At 40.9% G+C, this 23,096-nt stretch overlaps 2 protein-coding genes across 5 annotated transcripts; both read left to right on the top strand.

The window, feature by feature from the left end:
• Positions 1-60: 60 nt before the first annotated feature.
• On the top strand, positions 61-15,448 carry LOC5507779 (gamma-aminobutyric acid receptor subunit beta-2). Of its 4 annotated transcripts, none has more exons than XM_048725579.1 (9): positions 61-1,017; positions 9,813-9,931; positions 10,261-10,328; positions 11,354-11,571; positions 11,768-11,850; positions 12,384-12,524; positions 12,615-12,778; positions 13,058-13,267; positions 14,324-15,448. In XM_048725579.1, coding segments are annotated over exons 1-9 (1,194 nt in total). In that variant the 5' UTR covers positions 61-1,015; the 3' UTR covers positions 14,513-15,448. The 4 variants fall into 4 exon arrangements, with proteins under 4 accessions (XP_048581536.1, XP_032232410.2, XP_001628403.3 ...); XM_032376519.2 differs by lacking the exon at positions 61-1,017 and adding an exon at positions 6,589-6,871 and having other exon boundaries at positions 14,299-15,448; XM_001628353.3 differs by lacking the exon at positions 61-1,017 and adding an exon at positions 6,595-6,871.
• A 1,814-nt stretch (positions 15,449-17,262) lies between these two features.
• On the top strand, positions 17,263-22,936 carry LOC5507767 (zinc metalloproteinase nas-4). The gene is made up of 10 exons (XM_032376478.2): positions 17,263-17,419; positions 18,964-19,137; positions 19,383-19,506; positions 20,032-20,123; positions 20,344-20,427; positions 21,022-21,240; positions 21,335-21,370; positions 21,597-21,737; positions 22,378-22,634; positions 22,791-22,936. The coding sequence occupies exons 1-10, from the start codon at positions 17,335-17,337 to the stop codon at positions 22,887-22,889; spliced, it is 1,311 nt and encodes a 436-aa protein (XP_032232369.2). The 5' UTR covers positions 17,263-17,334; the 3' UTR covers positions 22,890-22,936.
• The last annotated feature ends 160 nt before the right edge of the window (positions 22,937-23,096 follow it).

Below are 23,096 nucleotides of genomic sequence, written 5' to 3'. Positions count from 1 at the left end.
ATACGATCCGCTCAAAATCTCTCAAAAGCCGAACACAGTAGTGTAGCCTAGTGATGCGTCGAGCGGGTCTTTCCTCTCTTTCCGCTTTTGGCATTGTCCCCTCCCCCCCTTCACAAAGGAATTTGTCGACCACAGGAATCCCGAGTCTCGGTTTCTAACGTCCAGAGACGCCTGCAGAGGAGGCTATGTTCTGTAGTTGCTCTTTCGGTTGAAAGTTCTTGGATAGTGCGACAACTACTTGAGTTATCTGTCAACGAGGTGATCATACCGTCAGCTCTGGATAAACAGACCGAACAAAAAGAGGCGAAAACCGAGTAGGGGAGTTTCGAATTTCGTCATGAGAAAAACAAGTGACAAGCAAGAATTCCTGCACATATGGGGAAGACTAGTAGAGGGGAAAACAAAGAATAAAGCCGCGCTGACACGCGAAACCAGGAAAGCGGGGCTGTGACCGGTTATTACTACAAGATATTCACATCACCAATGTCTAAAAATATTTTCCAGCGGGTTTGAAATTCCAGAGGGGTGGGGGGTCATACCTTCGACCCCCTCAATAGGGGGGTATCGATATTTTCTGGAACTACACAATGACCAGCCTGGGCAAGACATTTGAACATCTAACCTGAGTATCAGGCGAAGATTTTTCCGAAGAAAATGAGGAAAGGAAAAAATATATTTTTTTAATGTAATAGAAAACGATTTCTCTGATTCTGCTAACGCAAGGTCCGCCATTACTCTGAGAACGAACAGTCGAAGGGTTAGGGTACTATATATAGCTGAACCAATCAGCGCATCTAATTCGAGTGCCCTTTGTTTTGTTTTTTGTTTGTTTGTTTGTTTTTGACCAATCAGGAGCCATGCCGGAATCCGGCATGAGAACATGCGATTTGAATAGTACTTGTGTATCAGGCCCTTGTCTTGTTTCTCGCCGGCGCGATAGAAACATTGGAGGGCCTGATACTCAGGTTACGCTCATGCGAAACCAGGAAAGCGCGACTGAGACCGGTAGCATATAATGTAAGTTTTATCGCGATTTTGTGACAGGTACTAGACAAATGGTTACTAAAAATTTCGTCGTAATGTTTTAATTTTGGAAACGATGAGTCATTCTTCGCTGATAACCTTGAAGCGTGTTGTAGGGACAAACTAATACAAGAGAAGCCAACAAAAAGTTTGTCCTTTTCGCTTTTAGCGAGATCTTTCATAGAAGTCTTCCCCCTCGTTTTACGCTTGAGACGACCCCATGCAGACTTCCGCCTTTTTCGTTTATCCATCGGTTATATATTTCGGAACACTAATAGGACTTTCCGCAAGACGAAGCTTCCGGGTGAAAACAGTATGCTAATTAATTATAACCTATGGTCCCGAATGTGGGAACACTGGGTTCCTGTAAGGTATAAGAGGATCATAAAAGGATTACAAGGCGACCAAGAAAACCGTGAACACCGTAAAAATGTATGGAATGTTTGTTCCGACCAATCACTTGACCAATCACATATATTCAAACAGTCAACTAGAAACATGTCTCAACAAGTCTCAGTGTCTAACTGACTGTCTAAATTCTCGCGTCTGATTCGTCAGGAGACAATAAACATTCCACACATATTTTAGGTGTTCACGGTTTTACTGGTTGCGCTGTAAAACACCTTGATGCTTACGCAGTCTTCAAGCAAAATTCTTTTTTTCTTATTATATCGAGAAGGTAATAAAAATCCAAAAATTTTCTTTGCTATAATAAAGGCAATGTAGTAGGGAATTTAAAGATGCAAAAGTATTTTTTTCGATACAATTTTCACTTCAAGGCACTCCGTAGCCTTAAAGTTTTAACGGGCTTTGGAACTATATCAGAAATAATGATAAATCGCAGTGATTAGGATGAGATAATTGCTATGTTAATACGTGAGATTTGAGCGGCAATAAGGCAGACCCTTAATCCCTGATAGAAGCCGCTGGATAGTATAATATTCTTCCCTGGGTTTGGAATTGTTATTAAGGAGATGGTAATGAGGTGTGGGGAGTCGCTATGGTCTTCCCCTCATCTAATACCATTCTTCCTCCTTGAACATAACCCATAACCTATTCTACCATAGCATTACGTAAAGACAACATACCTTGACCAAAAGTCCACTCATATTTACTTCTCTTTCCAAACCTTACACAATTCTATCAAAGACACATCAACGAATGTAAATTCTAATAAAGCATCACTCCTTTAAAGAGAGAGAAGATCCCTTCAGGTTATTAAGATTTTAATACGATTCCCCTGATTTGAGAGGTAGATCCGCTAGTTTAGCGGCCGCGCCCACCGGGTTTATGACTTGTTTTAACTTAATGTAATGTAAAGCCACTTTATTTGTCTTCCAAAATACATGATCCATGATCTCGTGGAGGGTAGTGCCCTCTAGGGCCATTGACACCGCCGCTCCAATCCTGAAATCGTGTAGGGTGAAGCGCTTGCCTATCAATTTCTGGTGAATAGTTGCCGTGTATTTATTCGGTCTATTCTGGGCCACCGTACCCCAAGCAAGACGTTTGGGGCAATCACAGACGGCCATACCTCCTCAGTCTGTAAAATACTTTGGCAACCTTGTCGATGAACACGTGTTCTTCCACCGCCATATTTCCAAACTAGGAAGGCAACAATATCGGCTGGAAGTGCTGTAGCGAGAGACTTGTGAGGAGTCACGCTGTCCAGGAATTGAGTCAGATCTCGTTCTAGTGATGGCTTCTGTTTAGCGTACCGCGAGGAATTCCGCTTGGTTGAAAGGTACTCCAGACGCTCATCAATCTTTTGCTCATCAAGTTTGAGCCTCATTCGTGAAGAGAAGGGCGTGACGGAAGACTGTTGTCTAGCATAACCGCATTGCTGACAAAATCGGAATTGTTTATCATTGGAGTAAACCACATACTCGGTAGGCGACAGAAGGTGTAAACAGTTTCTGGACTCTTGGTAGTAACTGAAAATAGTTACAATTATTATCAAATGGAATAACCCCTAAAAATTACACACTCGAAACGCATAGTATACGGAGACGGCGTAGATGGTCAAAGGCGAAAGGCTGGTCCTTCATCAAAAGATTCAAGTAGAGGGCATCGAAACACAATCTTGGCTTAGACGGTTCTTAAGGCATAACAATGAAAAGAGGAGCTTCTTTCACCGATCCCCAAACTCTGTAACCACTCGTTACTAGACGTTTCAAAATCGCTTGTGAAATGAACTGAAACTGCACTAATTTGATTTTGTTCCTGGGAGGAATCTAGAATGACGAAAGCTGAAATTAGGATGTGGACTAGGGTTCCCAAAACCAGGAGGGAGTTACTTCAACACGACTGAAACCAGGCCGTCCACTGACTACCGTAGAATGCGGTATCCAATAGGAGCCACTCACCCTGAATTAGGAAACCATGAAAGGCTCCATACACGCTGAAATGTTGTCAATAAAATTGCCTTAAAACTTAGAACATGCCTTAGTTTTGTTGACAACATTAAAAAAAAAAAACTCTTTACTCGTCTCCTCTCAGAACAGCCGAATTCCGAGCTACGAACAAGCAACCATTGCCTGGGCTACCTGTGCTCCTTCCCAGCGCGGTCAAGCGTAACTGATCGTCCAACGGCGTCGGTCAAGGATGCTTGTGGCTACTTTCTCGTTTTAAAATACCATTGCCTGGGCTACCTGTGTTAGGAATTGGCACCTAGCCATCCTCATGTAGCGGTTGATGTAATTGTTGTTGAGCTGAATGATCGAGTCCTGTATGTTCTTCTAAAGTCTTTTAGGAATTAGCAACAAGCCATCCTCATGTAACGGTTGATGACATTGTTGTTGAACTGAATAATCAAGTCCTGTACAAATAACAAATATGCAAGATAAGCACAAATTTTTATGCCCAATTTCAAGTCTCTAAGAATGCAAATGTCTGGCAAAGAAGCTCGTATCTCGATCACATTCTTCTCGACTTTGGATATGGTGATTGAGCTGCTAGAAAACGTAATGTCTTTGATGTACCTCCTATGTATAATGTTCAGATACACCTGTGACGTTGCTGCATGAAAATCGATACCATTGAGTCCGACCAAACACCAACAGTCCCGTCTTCAGCTCGGGTTTCCTCTGGCTATCCTGAATGAGGCTGTTCTTGCTCCTGTAGAAAATTCAAATTTCAATCAAATTCAATTCCCTTTTCAGAATTTGAAAGAAATTATAACAACATAACATGCTAGGAACATGCCGAGGCTCAGATAGAAGAAAAAACTTGTTTGTTAGTGTGATGCGTTCTAAAATGCCGAATCAAATTGTGTTCATAATAACAACCATAAATATCATTGTTATTGATCATTTGTGTAATTCTTTTCTGATACTTCATTGGATATCATATCTTTATACGCTGAAATTTAACCCTATTCAGACCGGGGGGGGGGGGGGGGGGGGGGGTTGGGCTTCTGAGGCCCCCAGCACCTTTGAGCTGTAATAATTTTTGAACTAGTAAAGCTAGAGCATTGAAATTTGATGACTTTTCCTAAAATTCATCTGGGATCAGTTTGAATTTTGATATGTGTACCCTGGTACCATAGCAACTAAGTTTTGAGGCATTGGTTTACTGAAAATTAGGCAAAACGCTTTAAGTCGTTAAGATCAACTATTAATACGACATGCTCAACGTAAGTCCATGTCATATAAAACGTTTTATACCAAGTTTTGAAAAAAACAGAACAAAAATTTACATATATTTTAGGGGGGAGGGGTGGTGTTTTTTTGTCAATTTTTGACCTTCTCGAAATAGTGCCTGTAAAAATAACAAAAAAACATTCATATCCACCTGTAATCATTAATATAACTTGAAACGAAGATTAAATATTGTCAAAAAGCTTTAGATTTTGCTACCCAGTTTTTATTGATTAAAATAAATAACTTTCATTAAATCCAAGATGGCGGATCCAAGATGGCGGATGCTAATGTCACATAATTAGCTAAAAATCGCTAACTTTTTTAAACAAACATCTAAATTTGGCAAAATCCTTTTTATATTCCTCTATTGTAATTAGAAAGTACTAAAAAACATTTTTGGAAAAGATATTTAAATTATGAGTCCATTCGCAAACTTATGCTATATTAAAGGTACCATGCCAATCAATGAAGTCACAAATGTCATATATTATTGTCATGGAAACAGTGTCACTGATAATATATGTCAACTGCAAGATAATAAGATTATCGAAAAAAGACATACAGAAATACATTTCTAAAAAATACAGAAATATTGCCCGTTTCTGCTCACTTAATCGTGACGTCACAAGGAAAACTTTTTTTGAAGAATATCGGTCGTTTATTGAATACAAACTGATTATGATAACTTATTTGGATTTTGGATGTTCTTTGCAAAGGTTTCGAAAGAGGCTATTTTTAACCATATGTCTTTACGTCATAATGGCGTCATATTGTGTTGCTATGGCAACATATAACACCATTTTGTTCCTCTTTGTCAGATAATAATTCTTTGAAAATTTGGTCATAATTGCTCCAATGGTTAAAAAGTTACGAATGGTGCTTTCCGTTCTTGGTCAGAATTTGCCGACACGTATTTACGACGCAAGTATAATTAAACAGCGCTTTTTGGCGGTTGTTTGCACCCCCCCCCCCCTCCCCCTACGGGCTCTTGCACTAGGTATGCGCTTATAATAAGCCTGATTAATTAATTTAGCAATATCATTTTGAGCCTTATTTCTGTGGTTTTGCGGCTCCCCCGATACTTCTTTCTGAATCCATTTTAAGAACGGTCGGCATGCCGTCTCAAATATAGGCTGTTTTTTTTAATTAAAAAAAGATATATAGAAAGGAAATATCAAGATGTGTTGATTCTTTTTTATGTAATGAGGGGACGGGGTGGTCAGGTGAGCCCGGATTCTCTTAAAATGTGGTTTCCTCTCGACAGGCAATGGGACTTTAATAATTGGATATTTAAAGAATTTTTATTTAAATAATGCGGCGGAAATATTTAGAAGATGGCCTCTTGACTGGTTATACTGAAGAAGTGTATTTGTTTGTTACTCAAACGAAATATTGGCGAGTTGACGATAAATACACTTGAAATAGTTTTCCATGATTAATTGTATTTATTTTATTGCGGTGGCACTTTTCTTTACCACCCCAGGCGGTTCAACGACAAGTACCAGCCATGCAGAATTCACTAGAAAATCCGCCCGAATTTCGATAATTCATGGCATTTCTTACATAGAAAATGTCTACAACACGTCCTTGGACAGCAGGAGATCACAGAATCGTAATCGTCCTCATATCTACCTGTTCTTTGCACATTTGAGTAGGAATGGTGTCGACATAAAAAAAGCATCGTCTAGTTTTTGATCAAGATGTCGATCAATGGTCCCCTGGAAGAGATGAAGATATAAGATATAATGCAAGAAGATTTTGTTTATTAATTCGGAAAATATATATATTCGTGTTTGCTGCCATAGATTAATAATAAAAGAAGAGTGCGGTTTTTTAACACCTCCGGCTTGTTTCATGTTCTATTCTATCGCGAATTGTATTTTTGACATTGTGATAGAAAATCATCAAATGTTGGATGCAACAGAGTGTCAAAAGTCATCTAAAAAAAAGCGTTCGCGCTTTGCCACAACCTAAGAGCATCTCTCACGCGAGGGATAAACATTCACGGCAAGATAAGAGAATTATAATATTATTTACGTTCACATAAAGCTGTAGTATCAGACAACGTGTTAAAAGTTTTATAGCCTGTGACCTGTGTTTGATATAAGACTGAAGTAATGCCATTCTGAGGAGAACAGCGGCGCATTGAATATGGCCACTCGACTGCTACTAGGAGTTGTTCTAGCTCTAATCTCTACAGCTCATTCGTAAGTATATTCTAGTATCATGATTTGATTTGCCATGTATATATACTCTTGATGGTTCTGAGAAATAGACTTCTCTCTTAAACGGTGTAGAAAAAGAAAAAAAATACGTGAAATTAATCTTGTTCGGTCAAAATCTGCTAAAAGATTGGCCTGAAACTTTTTTTTTAAAATATTAAGATTTTCAATTGCTGGGACATTTTTTTCCTGCCAACAGCGTGCGCACCGATTGCGAAAACGAATTGTTCCTGATTGTTTACTGGTCTATCGGTCATTCGGCCCATGCAGCGCGTGGAATAAATGTCTACGATACATAATATCGTCTGTCTGATTTCCAGAACCCGTACAGCGTGCGCACTGATTGCGAAAACGAATTGTTCCTGATTGTTTACTGGTCTATCAGTCATTCGGCCAATGCAGCGCTTGGAATAAAATGTCTACGATACATAATATCGTTTGATCTTTTCCATGAGCTCTTATTGATTTTATGTTATGTTTTTAACAAAGATACCATCTATATCGTTGTATTTAGCAGTATATTACCAAAACATGATCAACAATTCACTATCTACTTGCGCTTTTCATCTATATGCAGATTGTGTAATTAAAGCGAGATAGGGAAAACATTTAAGCGTGCCATAGACAGGGCTCGTACAAGTTCTAAAGTGCTTGAAATTTTAAATTTGAAATTCATTGAATGTAGATCCTATGATGATTATCTTGTAACTCAAATTCCAGCCAAATATAGTATGGTTTGTTAGCGATTGCTATAGGTTATTTTAGCCGTAGTTCTGTTAGGCTAACTTTCTTTAAAGCGGGAAGAACAAGTGCGCCAAAATTTGTCTCCATTTCAGTGGCTAGCTTGACCAGGTGTGTGGCCTTTTTAATGATGTTTTTATTATTTTATCTTTACCCTAGCCTAGCTCGGGTCCTCTTGTCATTGTTCCCACTGGCGAATAAAGTCTGGGAAATGCAAGTTTCAAGAAAGTGGCTTGTTGATCCTATGTTTACTAAAATGGATTGGGCGTGAACCAAAATGTAGACTTGGGCATTTCGGCGTAGAATAGTAAATACAAAGTCCAAGTAATATTGTTAGGATGTTTAAAATAAAGTATCTGTGACCGGGTGGTATTTTGGGTTATTTTAGATTTTGCAAAGATTTTAAGTAAGCGATTTTTGGATTGCGATTATAATTGTTTTACGTATTTTACGGATTGTTTCTCAAACGTGGTTCTAATTCGATCCGTACACGTTTAGAAATTTACTTTCAACGTGCTCAAATTAATCATATCCTGTTTTCTTATCGTGATAAAAAGATGTTTGTTTGTCCTGTTAGTAAGCACAGAAAAGCAGGGGTGGATGTGACCCCATGAAAGAACAATCAAAGTCAAAAACAACATTGATTTAATGAACATGTTTACAAATTCCTTTAGATTAGTATCAATAGCTTGATAGTGCTAATTGAATCAAGTAAGCGTCCTTTTACCATTTCCCAGGAAGATTAATTTCTAAACTTGACAGACAATGTACGCTGAGTAATTTGAGCTGTAGTAAATGTTAGCGTCCCTAGAAAAATGCGCGTCCCCAAGCGAGTATAAAAGCGGCTGTTTTTACAGTATCTTTTAGTTAGTACCGTTGAGCAAAGGAGACGCATTGCTTGCGAGGCGTGATGCGCGAGCGAGACATGCAGTTGCTCAGGGAAGACAGTCAGCAGAGATAAGCTACACGTTTAGAGCGCTGTCCGTACGGGCCTGTCATGCCAGTTGTGTTCAGTTTGATTTACCGGTTGTAAGTACTGTTTACAAAACTAGCCTTTGGTTTAGGTTACCTTTTCTCGGGATTTGACTATGTTTGTTATCACTTAAACTTTATTATTTAATTTGTTAATAAATCCTTATAAGTCCATGCTTGCATCATGTATTCGTTCTCACGTTGCCTTTCGCTCGATCGTTTTCGTTTCATTCCATTTATCTTTGCCTACTTTTTGGCTGGTGTCAGAACCTGATAGTTTTGCTTTCAGTATTGCATTTGTTTCTACATTTTTTTTAACCGCACGGTTCTTAACGTCAAGTTCCGACGGTTACATATCTATATTCCATGGCCAGTAATAAGGTTTGTTGAGATCCTATTGTATGGTGAAAGGAAGTGTGCTTTGCCAAGTTCGAGCTCTTCCTGACAAAATGGTGTAGTGCCAGCGAGTGAAAATGAGAGACTATGATCCCCTGTTGCTCTTGTACACAAACTTTGTGGAGAAAGCTGTGCAAGCCTAGAAGACGATCTTCGTGGATATAAGCTTAAAGCTATACAGGCTGAATGCGTTCTTCTTACAGCGTTCTTCTCAACAGAAGATGCGGTTGACAGAAGATGCTGTGCCATGGCCAGGAAAGAGTCGGAAATGGAAAAACAAAAGGCTTTATAGGGAAAACTTGTGAATCTAACAAATAGTTGAAATCTGTAGACGAACGCTTGCCTAAGAGTCCAATGCATAATGTTTGCAATAACTGTTTGAGCTTTGTTTTTTGAATAGAACATGTACAACGGAAAAAGCTTTGGTAAACTTGAAAATAAAAACATGTCGGACCTATATTATCTTTATATTATATAGGAGTTATTTGCCGGGTGGGAGGTCCGTATCGTGAAATACCGTGACCGAGGTCTTGAAAATACTGACCGAGGCCGAAGGTATTTCAACATATTTTTTTTTTCTAGAGCGCGCGCAAAATATTTTTCTCCGCTTCATTTATTAGTAAAAAGCCGGCATAAGTTGAAAAATGTTTGGGCGTAGCTAGGAATGCGGTTAATTAACTAAACAGCGTATTTGCATACCTGTAGTAATTGCAACAACCTGGCAGCATTAGGTCGTTTCGTGTAACAATGCTTTGGACCAGTTTTAATTGTTTCCAAACCTTGTAGTTCTGTATCATGTCGTTGTCTCCGCTAAAAGGTTTTCGGATGAGGAGGAGGCAGAGAACAAGAGGCAGCAGGAATATGCCAAGAACACCACCAAGACCCTTGACAGACTCAAGAGCTCCATGGACAAACGACTCAGGCCGTTCTTTGGAGGTCAGTTCATAATACCATAAATGGGATGAGAACCGGTTTTTCTTGGTTTAACTTTGAAGACATTTGGGAAAAGATCACTGAATCTCAACCATGGACCAGCTCCGCGATATCGTTTGTTATTGCGGTGTTCGCATTAAAAAGGCAATGGTCGCATGAACTCCATGATTTTCCTTTCACCAGACACTTTTTTACGGATTTAGTGCCCGCATGCTAAGCTCGCCAGGATCATTCGGCTGCCCCAGTCGTTAAACGTCACCTTTTGTCTGAAAGGCTTTTGAAATCTTTTTTACCAACTAAAGCGTCTCAGTTTGTCCGTTATCTTTTCACAGGTAAACCAGTGGTTGTTTATGTGGATATCTACATTGTGAATATCGGCGAGATTTCCGTTACGAACATGGTAAGGGGGGGGGGGGGGGATGAATAGGTTCGCGGATCGGCGGATTCGGCCCCGAAATGCTCACGGATTACGGATTTTGATGACTATTTAAGCGGATTGGCGGATTTTGGAAATTCGGCGGATCACGGATCAGTTAACAATTTGGGCGCGGATTTCGGATTTCGACTGCTTTTACGGTCGAATTTCGGATTTTAAATAAATTTCAATCGATGCTATTATTTATCTGTCAAACCATGCGGATCTAAAAATATCTGCGGATCCACGGATTTGTCCCGAAAATGTAGCGGATCGGCGGATTTACATACCCCTATTCACCCTCCCCGGTAAGTACTTTAACATATTTATGGAGCCTAAGCGATGTGTGCCCTATAACACCGTTATCGAAGATAGATGCCCACGACCACAATATCCGGCTATATGGGATTTACTTTCAAGCGATCAATTATACGAAACTAGCGTGACCTTAGTCTCGCAGGCAATGAGAAAACGTGATTTTCAAATGCGGGCTTCCTGTGGGGAAATAATTCCCAGTCCCTTGCTCCCAAACACATAAAGCTCAGATCTTGATTGAAGGCTTGGTGGCAGATGCCTTGGAGGAGGTTGACGTGAACTATTGGTTAGGGACCGGCCATTTTCCTTTTGAAGGTTTGGGGGGTCTTTATGAAAAAAAAAAACATGCATGTTCGGGTCTGAAATACAAATGACATCATTGTTTGGTCCCAAAGAAATGCCCGACAACATACCCTACACACGAGTTAACGTGAGAAAAAAGTACAATTCATAGAAATCCCTAGGTCTGTTATAAACAGTCCGTACCGATTAGTTGAGCTGCATGGTTAGGGGCAACAGTGAAAGGGAGGGGTGTGTGGAGGTGACCGTTCTTATCACTTATCATATATTCTCCATATGTAGAGAGCTCTCGCTTTTTAGTGATAACGCGATAGCAAGAGTATATGTTGTGCATGTAATGGGGAGGCTTGTGATACCTTTGTGTGACCGATCGTAATACTAAGTATCTCTTTCAGGACTACAAACTGATGTTGTACTACCGTCAGACGTGGCACGATCCTCGCCTCGCGTTTGACCTCCCGGAGGCCATTACTGTACAGGGTGGCATGCTAAACGACATCTGGATCCCTGATACCCTATTTACTAATGAGAAATCGTCCACCTTCCACAAAGTCACCCAGGATAACTACCTCCTAAGCATCTGGCCAAATGGCACTACCTACCTGAGTATGAGGTAAAGGTAAACCTACACATAACGGATTATTATTGGCTTTACTGTATTGCCCGTTATTTGAAGCATGTGATCATACTATGATTTTGAGAATCTTAGTATGCCGTGTATCAAAACAAAAACATTTGTGGTAACAATAATTCTCCGAAAGTCATTAGATAGCAGTGCTACAAACCTTGAACGTTGCCTCACTATTTAGAATCTCGTTGACTGGCATCTGTCCTATGGATTTACGAAAATACCCCATGGATACACAGACGTGTTACCTCAACATCATGAGCTGTAAGTAGAGTCTTACTACAGAAAGTTTTGGTAAGTGGCAAGCTCCTTGTTTGTTGATGACAGGAAATAGCTGGCAGCTTATAGTAAATGGTTGCTCCTTGTTTGTTGATGACAGGAAATAGCTGGCAGCTTATAGTAAATGACTGCTCATCCTTGTTTGTTGATGCCAGAAAAAGCTGGCAGCTTATGGTAAATGACTGCTCCTTGTTTGTTGATGACACGAAATAGCTGGCAGCTTATGGTGACTGGCTCCTTGCGGTAAACGAATGACTCTAGCTTAATGACTTGCTGCTTGTGCAAAATGACTGACTTCTGGCAATGAATGAATGATTGTGACTGGTTGCTTGCGATAACTCGCTGGAAATGACTTGCTGTTTGTGGGAAATGACTGGCTTTTTGTGGCAAATGACAGAAAATAACTGGCTGCTTTGTTAAATGGCTGGCCTTTTGTTGTTGGAAATGTCTGGTAATGACTTGCTTCTTGTGATAAACGATTGAATGAAAAGGGATTGAGGGACCTTTTTTATCACCAGACTCTGGCAGTACAGACAACCTTATTTTGAAGTGGAAGTTCGGGGAGACTGGGTCAGTCACGTGGGCTGAGAATATCAACCTCCCTCAGATGGATGTGCTGGGAGTGAAAGGAAGAGAAGTTGTCGACGTCTTCGCCAGCGGTAACATTCAAGCACAGTGACCGTATTTTTCATTATTATGGTATTGACCATTATTTTCGCTATGGTAACGATTGGTACTTTGTTTCCTAGGTAACTTCTCTCGTCTGTCCCTGGCGTTTAAGTTTAAGCGGCGCATCAGCTTGTTTCTGACTGAGACTTACGTACCCTTGGTGCTGATCGTTGCTCTATCGTGGGTCTCATTCTGGATCAACTACAAGGTCGCACCCGCTCGAGTCGCACTCTGCATAACTACGGTAACACAACATGTCACGCACAAGACCGCATTTTTACACGCTGTGTTCTCTGTATAACTACGGTATCACAACATGTCACGCACAAAACCGCATCTTTAAACGCTCGTGTTGCACTCTGCGTAACTACGGTAACACAACATGTCACGCACAACATGTCACGCTTCTTTTCGCACATCTCTGCCCAAAGTGACGTACAATAAGTACAGCGTCTGGATCCTGATAACGTGTGACATATTGTGTGACATGTTGCGTGACATATCGCGTGACTTGTGTGTTTAGGTGCTGACCATTATCACGCTGAGCGCTTCTGTTCGCACATCTCTACCCAAAGTGACGTACACCAAGTACAGCGACTGGATCTTGATAACTGGACTGGTGTATGTCTTCGGGGCGTTGGTCGAGTATGCTGTCGTAAACTATTTCGATAACGCTCAAGCGAAAAAAAACGTCGCAAAAGCAGTGGACGTTGAAAACGCCAAGGAAACAGAGGTATTGTTTGAAAAAACGCCTGCTCTTCGTTATTTATTCGAATAAATTTGGTAGCCATAGTTACCAGAAAAAAACCCGGTTTATTTACTTGAGAGCTGAACAAGTTTTGACCTTCCTAGAGTGAAATTAATGTCAATGTAAGTTCATTTATAGGTAGCAGTAGAGACTGTTAGGTTGGCAAGCCCCCCTCCCCCCCCCCCACCCAAATCGTAACGTTTAAATTTCCCCCTTCTTGCTCTTTATTGACGCCATCTTGGACCATTGTTATTAATGAGCTTAAAGGTAGAGGTAAAATAAATATCTATAAAGAAGAGTACGCATTGCTATAAAGACAATCTGGTCGGCAAATACGAAACATATCTTTTCAATAATCTTTTCGCACCCATAAACAAATATGTAAACGCTTAGATCTACACCGCATCAAGCCATAATAAATGCCCCTTTCAGTGACTCACCTCATTAATAAAAAAAATACCAAATGAGATCAAGTACTGATTGCCTTTATATCTCTTTAAATCACTGTTTGACTTAAACCGGTTTGTTTTTGGTCAGCTTTGCAAACAAAACTTTACGGTTTCATTTAGAAGTCTGACTTTTAAATTCTCAAAGCCCATTAATAACTAAATAACCATGACCAATACCCCTTATTTTTTATGTTGGCCTTCGTTCCCATTCTTACTGGCAACCAAGACCTAGTCCTCGTTGACATTCAAGCAATCCTGCCTGATAAAATTTTGGTCAGCTGATGAAATATATAACTGAGCTCTGGCTCCCGGACTAAATTACTACCAACTTTAAGAATTTCGATCAACCACTCCTTTGTTATTGTTTATAATTGAAAATACGACGGTTTATTCGCAAGGAAATTTCAAAATAGCAATCTTCTTTCGATTTTCCAGTGCGCTTTTATTTGAAGATTGCTTTAATCAATCTGTAGCTTTTTGCGGTGGTTTTACTGGTACCTAATGAAAACTTACATATATTATTGCAGTGCGTTTAATGTAACTTCTCACTTTTGGTTCGCCTGATAGCCAGACTCTACTCCATTTTCATCAGGAGACTGGGGACGAGCTTCCAAAGCAAGAGAAGGAGACCGCTGTTCGGAGAGCTCGGCGCATGCTCGGTCTGGGTGAGGTTCAAGTCGAGACGATTGATATCCGTTGCCGCTGGATGGTCCCCGCGTCATTTATTGTGCTTAACCTCATCTACTGGATTTATTTCATTATCGAATCCTCTGAAGACTAGGGGGCTTAAGCGCAACGCGTACAATGAACGCAGGGCAAGCGCAAGAGAACGCAAGGGCAAGCGCAGGAGAACGCAAGGGCAAGCGCAAGAGAACGCAAGGGCAAGCGCAAGAGAACGCAAGGGCAAGCGCAACGCGCACAATGAACGCAAGGGCAAGCGCAACGCGTACAATGAACGCAAGGGCAAGCGCAACGAGTACAATGAACGCAAGGGCAAGCGCAAGAGAACGTAAATGTTTGATTTTCTTGCGCTTGTGTTTGACCGATTCTCACTTGTGTTGTGCTTGCTAAACTTGCACTTGCTATCTAATATCATTTTTTCATGATCCAATAGAATAGAACCGTTTTCATTTTAGGATCGTTTGAATTTGAAAGAGATGCAAGTAGATTGACTTCTCTACTGAAATTTAGGTCTTATTTGCATGTCTTATTTGCACTACTTATAGAATAGAATTGTATGAAATTAATGGCTGTTAATGGCTTATTAATAGAAATTGTGGGGGCTGTGTTACTATTAAAATCTACGATCTCGGCGCAAAGACGCGCGATTTATATGCGACAGCGCATATAAAGGGTTTACACTCGTGCCTTATACCGCATTCACACTAGCACTTCAACCAGTTTAAAGGTAGATTAGTTAAACTGGTTTAAATCTCAATCTTCCAAGAGTGGACAGAACCAAGATCAAGACTGTGCTGTACATGTTACTAAGGGATCATTTAGCTAGTAAGAATACAAAACAAAGAGAAACTTGGCAAGTTATTAGGCAAGGAAAAACATTGTTTAACTAAACATGGTTTTGGCGTGAATGCAGCATAAGTCTAGGTGCCAGAGTGATATTATCAATTTTTGTTATTCTCTTTATTGAATAGACTTGTATGCCGAAATTCACATCCTGTATTAGGAAGATTTACAAATAAAAGTGGTGGATTCAGGAGATTGTTTGGTCTATTGGGAGCAACCAAGTAACAATCTTTATTTCCAACAACTATATATCAAAATGTTGCGGCTGGTTAAATCTTTTTTATTGAATGTCAATCAACAATAATCAAAGGCCCCGAATAGACAGACTAAGATCAGAGATGTGGAATTCACATAAATCCGCATTACATACATCCTTTACAGCTTTTGAACAAAAAACAGATTTATACCGTCCTTTTAAACATTTTGTAAAGATGTAAGATTTTGACGCACCACATGTGGGTTTCTCACCGATCCCAATATGGTTGAGTTAACTTTAGCTATCCTTGCAGCAATGAATGAGTTCCCTAAGCTGTTTAGCTTTTTTTCTCCCTTTTCTCCCTAATAAAGGCCTCTATTTCGCTGATACCCCAACCCTATGTAATTGATACCCCCAGCCCTGTGGAATTGATACCCCCAACCTCATGGAATTGATACCCCCAGCCCTATGGAATTGATACCCCCAACCCTATGTAATTGATACCCCCAACCCTATGTAATTGATACCCCCAGCCCTTTGAAATTGATACCCCCAACCCCATGGAATTGATACCCCCAGCCCTATGGAATTGATACCCCAACCCTATGTAATTGATACCCCCAGCCCTATGGAATTGATACCTCCAGCCCTATGGAATTGATACCCCCAACCCTATGTAATTGATACCCCCAACCTTATGTAATTGATACCCCAAACCCTATGTAATTGATACCCCCAGCCCTATGGAATTGATACCCACAACCCTATGGAATTGATACCCCCAACCCTATGGAATTGATACCCCCAACCCTATGGAATTGATACCCCCAACCCTATGGAATTGATACCACCAGCCCTATGAAATTGATACCCCCAACCCTATGTAATTGATACCCCCAACCCTATGGAATTGATACCCCCAGCCCTATGGAATTGATACCCCCAGCCCTATGGAATTGATACCCCCAACCCTATGGAATTGATACCACCAGCCCTATGGAATTGATACCCCCAACCCTATGGAATTGATAACCCCAGACCTATGGAATTGATACCCCCAACCCTATGAAATTGATACCCCCAGCCCTATGGAATTGATACCCCCAGACCTATGGAATTGATACCACCAGCCCTATGAAATTAATACCCCCAGACCTATGGAATTGATACCCCCAGCCCCAATGAATTGATTCTCAGGTTGCGGAGTAAAATGCATCAACTGATTTGGACACTGCAGTGTAAATAGTTTATTCACGTTAATGCACCATTCACTAAGCCCGTTACTCAGCTGCCGATTCCTATTCACGGCTGATTCTGTTTGGTTTGTGCTGTCGATTATTTATGTTAAATCTATAACTAAAATAACACAGTTTGGATTAAAGTGTCGATTGTTTTAGAAACTGTGCATCGTCCATTTTATGCGAAGTTTGCTGTTGCGAACAGTGCGCATATCCCTTTACCAGCCAATCAACTGCTGATAAAGTTTCATTTTTAAAAAATCCAAGATTATGGTAAAGAGATAATCTTTAATAAACGATGTCATATTCGGTCGATAAATGATGTCGTAAATTTTAAAAGATTCATTGTTACAATAGCTGTCTGCTTGGTACTTTGAAGATCAAAAGAGCACAAAGAGGTTTTGATAAAGGTCATAATACAGGCGCCAGCATTCGTCCAAATCTCATTCACGCAAAGTCTACAATGAGCCCTAAAAGTACGCGCGTTATCCCAGCTGCTATGTTAAGTCAGTTAGTCTTTTAGCCCCCTTTGCCAAGAACACAAGCTGTGTAAACGGCTGTTTTGAGCGTGTCATGTACATGTTGTCTTGAATAAGCATATATGAAATAGCTAGTTCTCCCGGTAGAGTTTCACAAAGATAAGATATGGCGTGGATGGCAATGATGGCGAATTCTATTCTTGTGCTGATTGCCTTGGTTCCATTGGCGCTTTGCGCCTTTCAGACGGAGAGTAAGTAGAACGGACTTGAAGGGGTTGGGCCATGAGTTTTCCGTGGGTCACGGTGTACTAACAACAAGATTGAAAAATCAATTGCGGTTCTCGTGCGTTTCGGCAGAAATCAGAGTGGCTAATGAGAAATTTTGAAAAAAAAAAATAAAACTATCGTGGTTACCCACTCTATAAGTAGAATGGCTCACGATTTCATTTTATTCTATTTTTTAACAATCAAGAATTTTCGTAGTAGGAACATGATGCGTATTGAATGAATCAGAGTTTTGGCCTAAGGACGGCCCATGAGATAAACGCATGCTCCTATGTATTCTCCTGTTCTCTTTCTCTTTTTACACCTCGTAAGTCCTTTTAGCATCCGTTTCTCTGAATCTTTATCTCTATAATAACAAAAACATTGTTGAAAAATACTTTCGTGATTAATATGTGATATTGCCACGTAACAAGTGTGTAAAAGGGTAAAAATTTGTATGAGAAAAATCATGTGACTTTTCTAAGATTAATCGAAATAAACCATTTGTGTTGGAAATAGTTAACGGCAACTGATGCTGAAAAAACACTTGGTAATGATGATAGATGTACTTGTCCCTAGATATATTTCAATCCTGCGTTTTTTTCATTTTCCTTATTTAAGAGCTAACAGTAGAATTCACATTTTTTCTAGCCGAATTATTTTACCGGCTAATAACGTATTTCTCATAACGCTCCGTGGGTGCTATTTTTTACTCTCCTGTGTAAACAATTTAGTTTTTCTGACGCTTCAAGCACATAAGCTCTTCCAGGGGCGTAGCCAGGGGGGGGGGGGGGGGGGTGCAAGGGGCTCGGGCCCCCCTTCTTGCAGCAAAAGATACAGTAAATGTATGGCACAGTTTTCAAATTCAGAAAATGTCTTATAAGGCTTTTTGCCCCCCCTCCTGTTAAAAATCCTGCCTACGCCCTTGTCTTCGTCAGGGAAAAAGGGTCTCCTGCTCCAACGAACGGCTAGTGAAACTAGTCTGTTTTCACAGAGACGTAAAACAAACCATTTCAACCTTGTGTTGATTTATTTATCTGATTTCACCACACCTAGGCAGACCACCCAGTTATTCTACAGCTTGTCTGTAGTTTTTCTAGTTATACCATTTTAGCTCTTGAGTGATTTCATAGTATCATGGAGAAATAAAATAATGCGGATAAAAGTGATCGGATACATGCTTTTAATCATTCTATTGATGGACCAGGAAACCTTCCTAGTCTGAAATACGAAGACTTCATAAATAGTGGTGTTGAGTTGGCTGTAAATAATTTATTTATCTTGTTTTAAAGAACTAAAATCACGCCGCCATTTTATGCTCCCGCTCAATGGCGAATCACACAAAGCATCCATTTCCATCGGCTAATTCAAGCAAGTAACCAAGAAATTTTTTTTAATCAATATCGTCAATAATGTACCAAACTTTATTCATAGCAATTGTTATTTTGAGGTTGCCTTACGAATAAACCGAATAAACAATAACAAATAAATGGGCGATCGACATTCTTACATATTATGCTACTTGTTGCAGTGAATCACGATACGGATCTCCACGAGGGTGATATCCGCCTCAACGCCGAGCAGAGCGTGGCACTAGAAGTACTAGGTGACCCCACGCAAAGGTTGATGGGAGCACGCGGAATCACAGCCAACGCTAGCATGCTATGGAGCCGAACTATTCCTTACGTCATCAGCAACGAGCTCCGTGAGTACACGTGACAAATTACGTCATCAGAAGATCCGTAATTACACGTAACCAATTACGTCATCAACATGTAGCAAGCTTCATAATTACACATGACCAGTAGCGTCAACAACAAAAATTACACGTGGCCAATTACGTCATCACTAGCAAGCTCTTTTTGCATGAATTTTTACAATAAGGGTATATTCTTATCAAATTTGTTTCATTCTTAATCTCTTTCGTTGATACATGGGGTGTGCTCATAGTTGCGAGTCCGGACGCAGTAGAAGCCATCATGCAGGGTATCGAGGAGTGGGAACAGCGGTCATGTCTCAAGTTCGTACGACGCACCAGCGAGAAGGATTATATCAACATCTTCCAAGGGTCTGGGTAAGCCTCGATGCGCAAGCTGCACGTTTAGCTTCAGATTTCACTGAAATGTCCATTTTTATCACGTGATATCAATGATCAATGCCTGTGCTCTCGGGGGATATGTGGGGCGGCAAGGTCGTATTTGGAGCTCTCTTGTTACGTATTGCACTTTCCGTTTCTGATGTAAATAATAAATTCCCAAACCCTCAGGGGCTGCTAAACGGCAAAGAGGTGCTCGGGTTTTTTTTTTTTATAACCCTCGTTGCACTCCTCGTGGTTAATTTTTAATATCAATGATCAATCCCCGTTTAAAGTCCGGTATTGGTTTATATTTGGGGAGGCGGGAAGGTGGCGCTAGAACATCTCATGCAACTACTTTGATTGCACTCCCTATGCTTGCTTCTTATTTCGATATCAATGATCAATTTCCGTTAAATCACGTACTGGATTTATCTCGGAAGCAAAGGTTGCGCCTCGAACTCTCTCATTGCTAATTCTATTACACTCCCCGTGCATACTTCATCTCTTCATCAATACATTCAGGTGCTGGTCGTATGTAGGAAGGCAAGGTGGCGCTCAGAACCTTTCTCTAGCCTCAGGGTGCTGGCAAAGGGGGACCGTCGCACATGAGTTTGGTTAGTAACGCTTGCATAAAGGACGTGGGGGGGGGGGGGGGGGGGGTCGTCCACAAGAGGACTCTCACGCATTTGGTTAGTGTCGCACGTCCATCGGTTTCGACTGTTATTCACCTGGGGTTCGACTATTATTCACCTGGGGTTCGACTGTTATTCACCTGGGGTTTGACTGTTATTCACCTGGGGTTTGACTGTTATTCACCTGTTTTATTTAACGTAGGTCATGCAATGGGATTTTGGCATGAGCAAAGCAGACCGGACCGTGACGATTATGTGACCATTGTCTGGGCAAACATACCTGAAGGTGAGTAACGCATATTTACACATAGAGTAGGTCAATCTTATATCAGATCAAAAGAGGAGCGGCACATTCTAAAGACTCCAGGTTAGCCATGCTATTAGAGCAAAAAGTGTTTATCATGCTGTCATTTCACATGCAAAGTCAAACAGATAACCCATGTGTCAGGTAACCAATGGACAGATAAGTTATTCTTGTCACAAGGTATGTCACGCTAGTGTTACAGGTTGGGCAATGCTCATGATACAAGGTAGGTCACGCTCGTGTAACAAGACAAATCACGGTATTATTGCAAGGCAGGTCATGCTGGTATTACAAGAAATGTCACGCTTGTGTTACAAGGTAGCACACGCTAGTATCACACGATAGGTCACGCTCTCGTTATAGGGTAAGGTCACGCCAGCGCGCCCAGGTGAGGGACGCTAGTGTCACAAGGTACTAGTGTTGCCAATAAAACAAGCTGTATTCACAAGAGTGTCACAAAATAAAACAACAAAAAAGAGTTAGTGCAACAAAGCTGGCTACATCAACCCCAAGACTGTTAGATCTAAGACCTGATGCGATCTGTCGTCCAAATGTAATTATTGCTTCTTTCCTCAGAGAAGAAACATAACTTCCGCATGTACAGCCGCCTGGAAATAGACTCTCTTGGCGTTTCTTATGACTACCTTAGTATCATGCATTACTCCCCTACTGCATTTTCGTCGAATGGTCAGCCCACCATCATACCGAAAGATCCCAACGCTGTCCAGCTTGGGCAACGAGTAGGATTCAGCTCATCAGACGAGGAACAGGCCGATCTACTCTACAAATGCAACGGTACGCGAGCTGTACTCAGGATAGCGAACACTTTGCTTTGGATTTCTTTAGATATCTTTGTTTACTAAGAATTCTTGTTTTTTCTACATGCTAGGAGTAAAGATAAAGCCAATAAACAAGCGATCACCAGGTAAAAGGACGCATAGGAACTGAGACCTCTTAGTTCCCATGGCCCGTTAGAATGAAAGGCCCCTCTAAAGAGTTTCTGTAAGCCATTTTGTCATCCAAAATACCATGTGTAAAAAAGCATCCATTTCCATCAGCTGATTTAGAAAGCTTTTTTTCGGTTCAATTTGTGAAATCAAGTATGAACTTTGTTTTTAGATGGTAAATGTATTTCGGAATGTCATCCGTAGATCCATGCACGTTCGATACTCCCGGCGATCTTTGCGGGTACACAAACGAAGCCGACGATGACTTTGACTGGACTCAGCGCCTGGGTAATACTCCGAGCGGATCAACAGGACCAACCGCTGACCACACCACCGGACGATGGGGTAGGCCAAACTTTTTATTTAGACGTCATCCATGACGTCGTACCACGTGTTCAGCTTTGGTGCCACACACTGTGTGACCTCAATATCATGTGCGCAGGATAATGCTATCTCTTCTTTATTAATGCCATTTCAAGTGCTAATCTGCGTGACGTGGTCATGTGACCTGGGTGACGTCACACATTCGACGTCATGTCCCCCCCTCTGTTGATCGATCTGTGTTATCTCAATACCATCAGGTGCAACTGCCACTGCCATCTACGTCATTACCGCCTATGAACCATTTGGCAAGGCACATAGCGACCGTTTTTAAGGTGGCCCGCGTCTATTAAAAATGACTGTTTTCCAAAAAGTCATTTATCCACAAAGCGCTCCCATACAATTATTTTTTTGCGATATCTCTATAATTCTTTTAAAATACTAATAAAATAAAAAAACGTAAATTCTGAGTTCAATGTAATGTTCATTGAATGCTGTAATAAATCAATCGACTTCCAAGGATCACGGCTATAAAATATAGCGATATTCCGTTGGGCCGAACTTTTTAAAAATCGATTAATTTCAACGCAAATATTATTTCCCTGATGTCTGGTTACATTCCCTTTTCTCCATGAATTCTTTTTATAACCGTTTTCACCCTTAGGTTGGTTCATGTTCATCGAAACCTCATCTCCACGAAAACAGAACGAGACCGCGAGCTTGGTGAGCCCAGAGTTCCCACCCTCTGGCAAGCGGTGTCTGCATTTCTACTACCACATGTATGGCAGTCATATGGGGAGCCTGGCAGTGACGTATCGTAATGCAAGCGCAGGGACTCAGGTTTGGGAGAAAAAGGGCGATCAAGGAAATGCCTGGAAACTCGCAAGTGTCCAGCTGCCGGCATTTGAGGGTGGATATCAGGTATATGGAGAGTTTTGATTGGCTGAAAACTGGTGGATAAGTTAGTAAAATCAATTATCCTTCTACGTTTCTGGAAAAAAAAAACATTAAGGTGTGATTGACAAGGGCTCTTTAACTTTAGCACTGCCGACTGTTGCCTGTTCACGTTTTTTTCAGGTCGCGTTCGTCGGCAAAAGGGGCGGTGGGTACCAGGGCGACGCGGCCATTGATGACATCTACTTCACGGATGGTGATTGCTGTGCGGTGTCCGCATAAACCCCAAATGGAGTAAAAATTAATAAAGCAAGAAATGGGAGCGCTAAGTTGTGTGCTGTTTGATGTATTTAGTAGATTCCAATACGGTGATCACCTTTTGTATGTAAAGTTTTGCCACTGTAAAAAAACAGTCCGTTATGAGGATTGTGTTGAAATAACTCCAATAATAATTCAAAGGGCTAACAAGGGAATATCGTAGACTAAAAT

Source organism: Nematostella vectensis, chromosome 3 (assembly GCF_932526225.1).
Source record: "Nematostella vectensis chromosome 3, jaNemVect1.1, whole genome shotgun sequence".
Classification (NCBI taxonomy): domain Eukaryota; kingdom Metazoa; phylum Cnidaria; class Anthozoa; order Actiniaria; family Edwardsiidae; genus Nematostella; species Nematostella vectensis.
Note: the sequence above shows the minus strand (reverse complement) of the source record. Positions and strands in the feature narration are given on the sequence as shown.

Excerpts from the sequence above, each read along its gene's own strand:
- LOC5507779 (XM_001628353.3), top strand. The coding sequence starts at position 6,816 with ATGGCCACTCGACTGCTACTAGGAGTTGTTCTAGCTCTAATCTCTACA. Across the intron at positions 10,329-11,353 it reads AGATTTCCGTTACGAACATG|GACTACAAACTGATGTTGTA; the intron begins GTAAGGGGGGGG and ends TATCTCTTTCAG. Across the intron at positions 11,572-11,767 it reads ACTACCTACCTGAGTATGAG|AATCTCGTTGACTGGCATCT; the intron begins GTAAAGGTAAAC and ends CTCACTATTTAG.
- LOC5507767 (XM_032376478.2), top strand. The coding sequence starts at position 17,335 with ATGGCGTGGATGGCAATGATGGCGAATTCTATTCTTGTGCTGATTGCC. Across the intron at positions 17,420-18,963 it reads TTGCGCCTTTCAGACGGAGA|TGAATCACGATACGGATCTC; the intron begins GTAAGTAGAACG and ends TACTTGTTGCAG. Across the intron at positions 22,635-22,790 it reads CATTTGAGGGTGGATATCAG|GTCGCGTTCGTCGGCAAAAG; the intron begins GTATATGGAGAG and ends CGTTTTTTTCAG.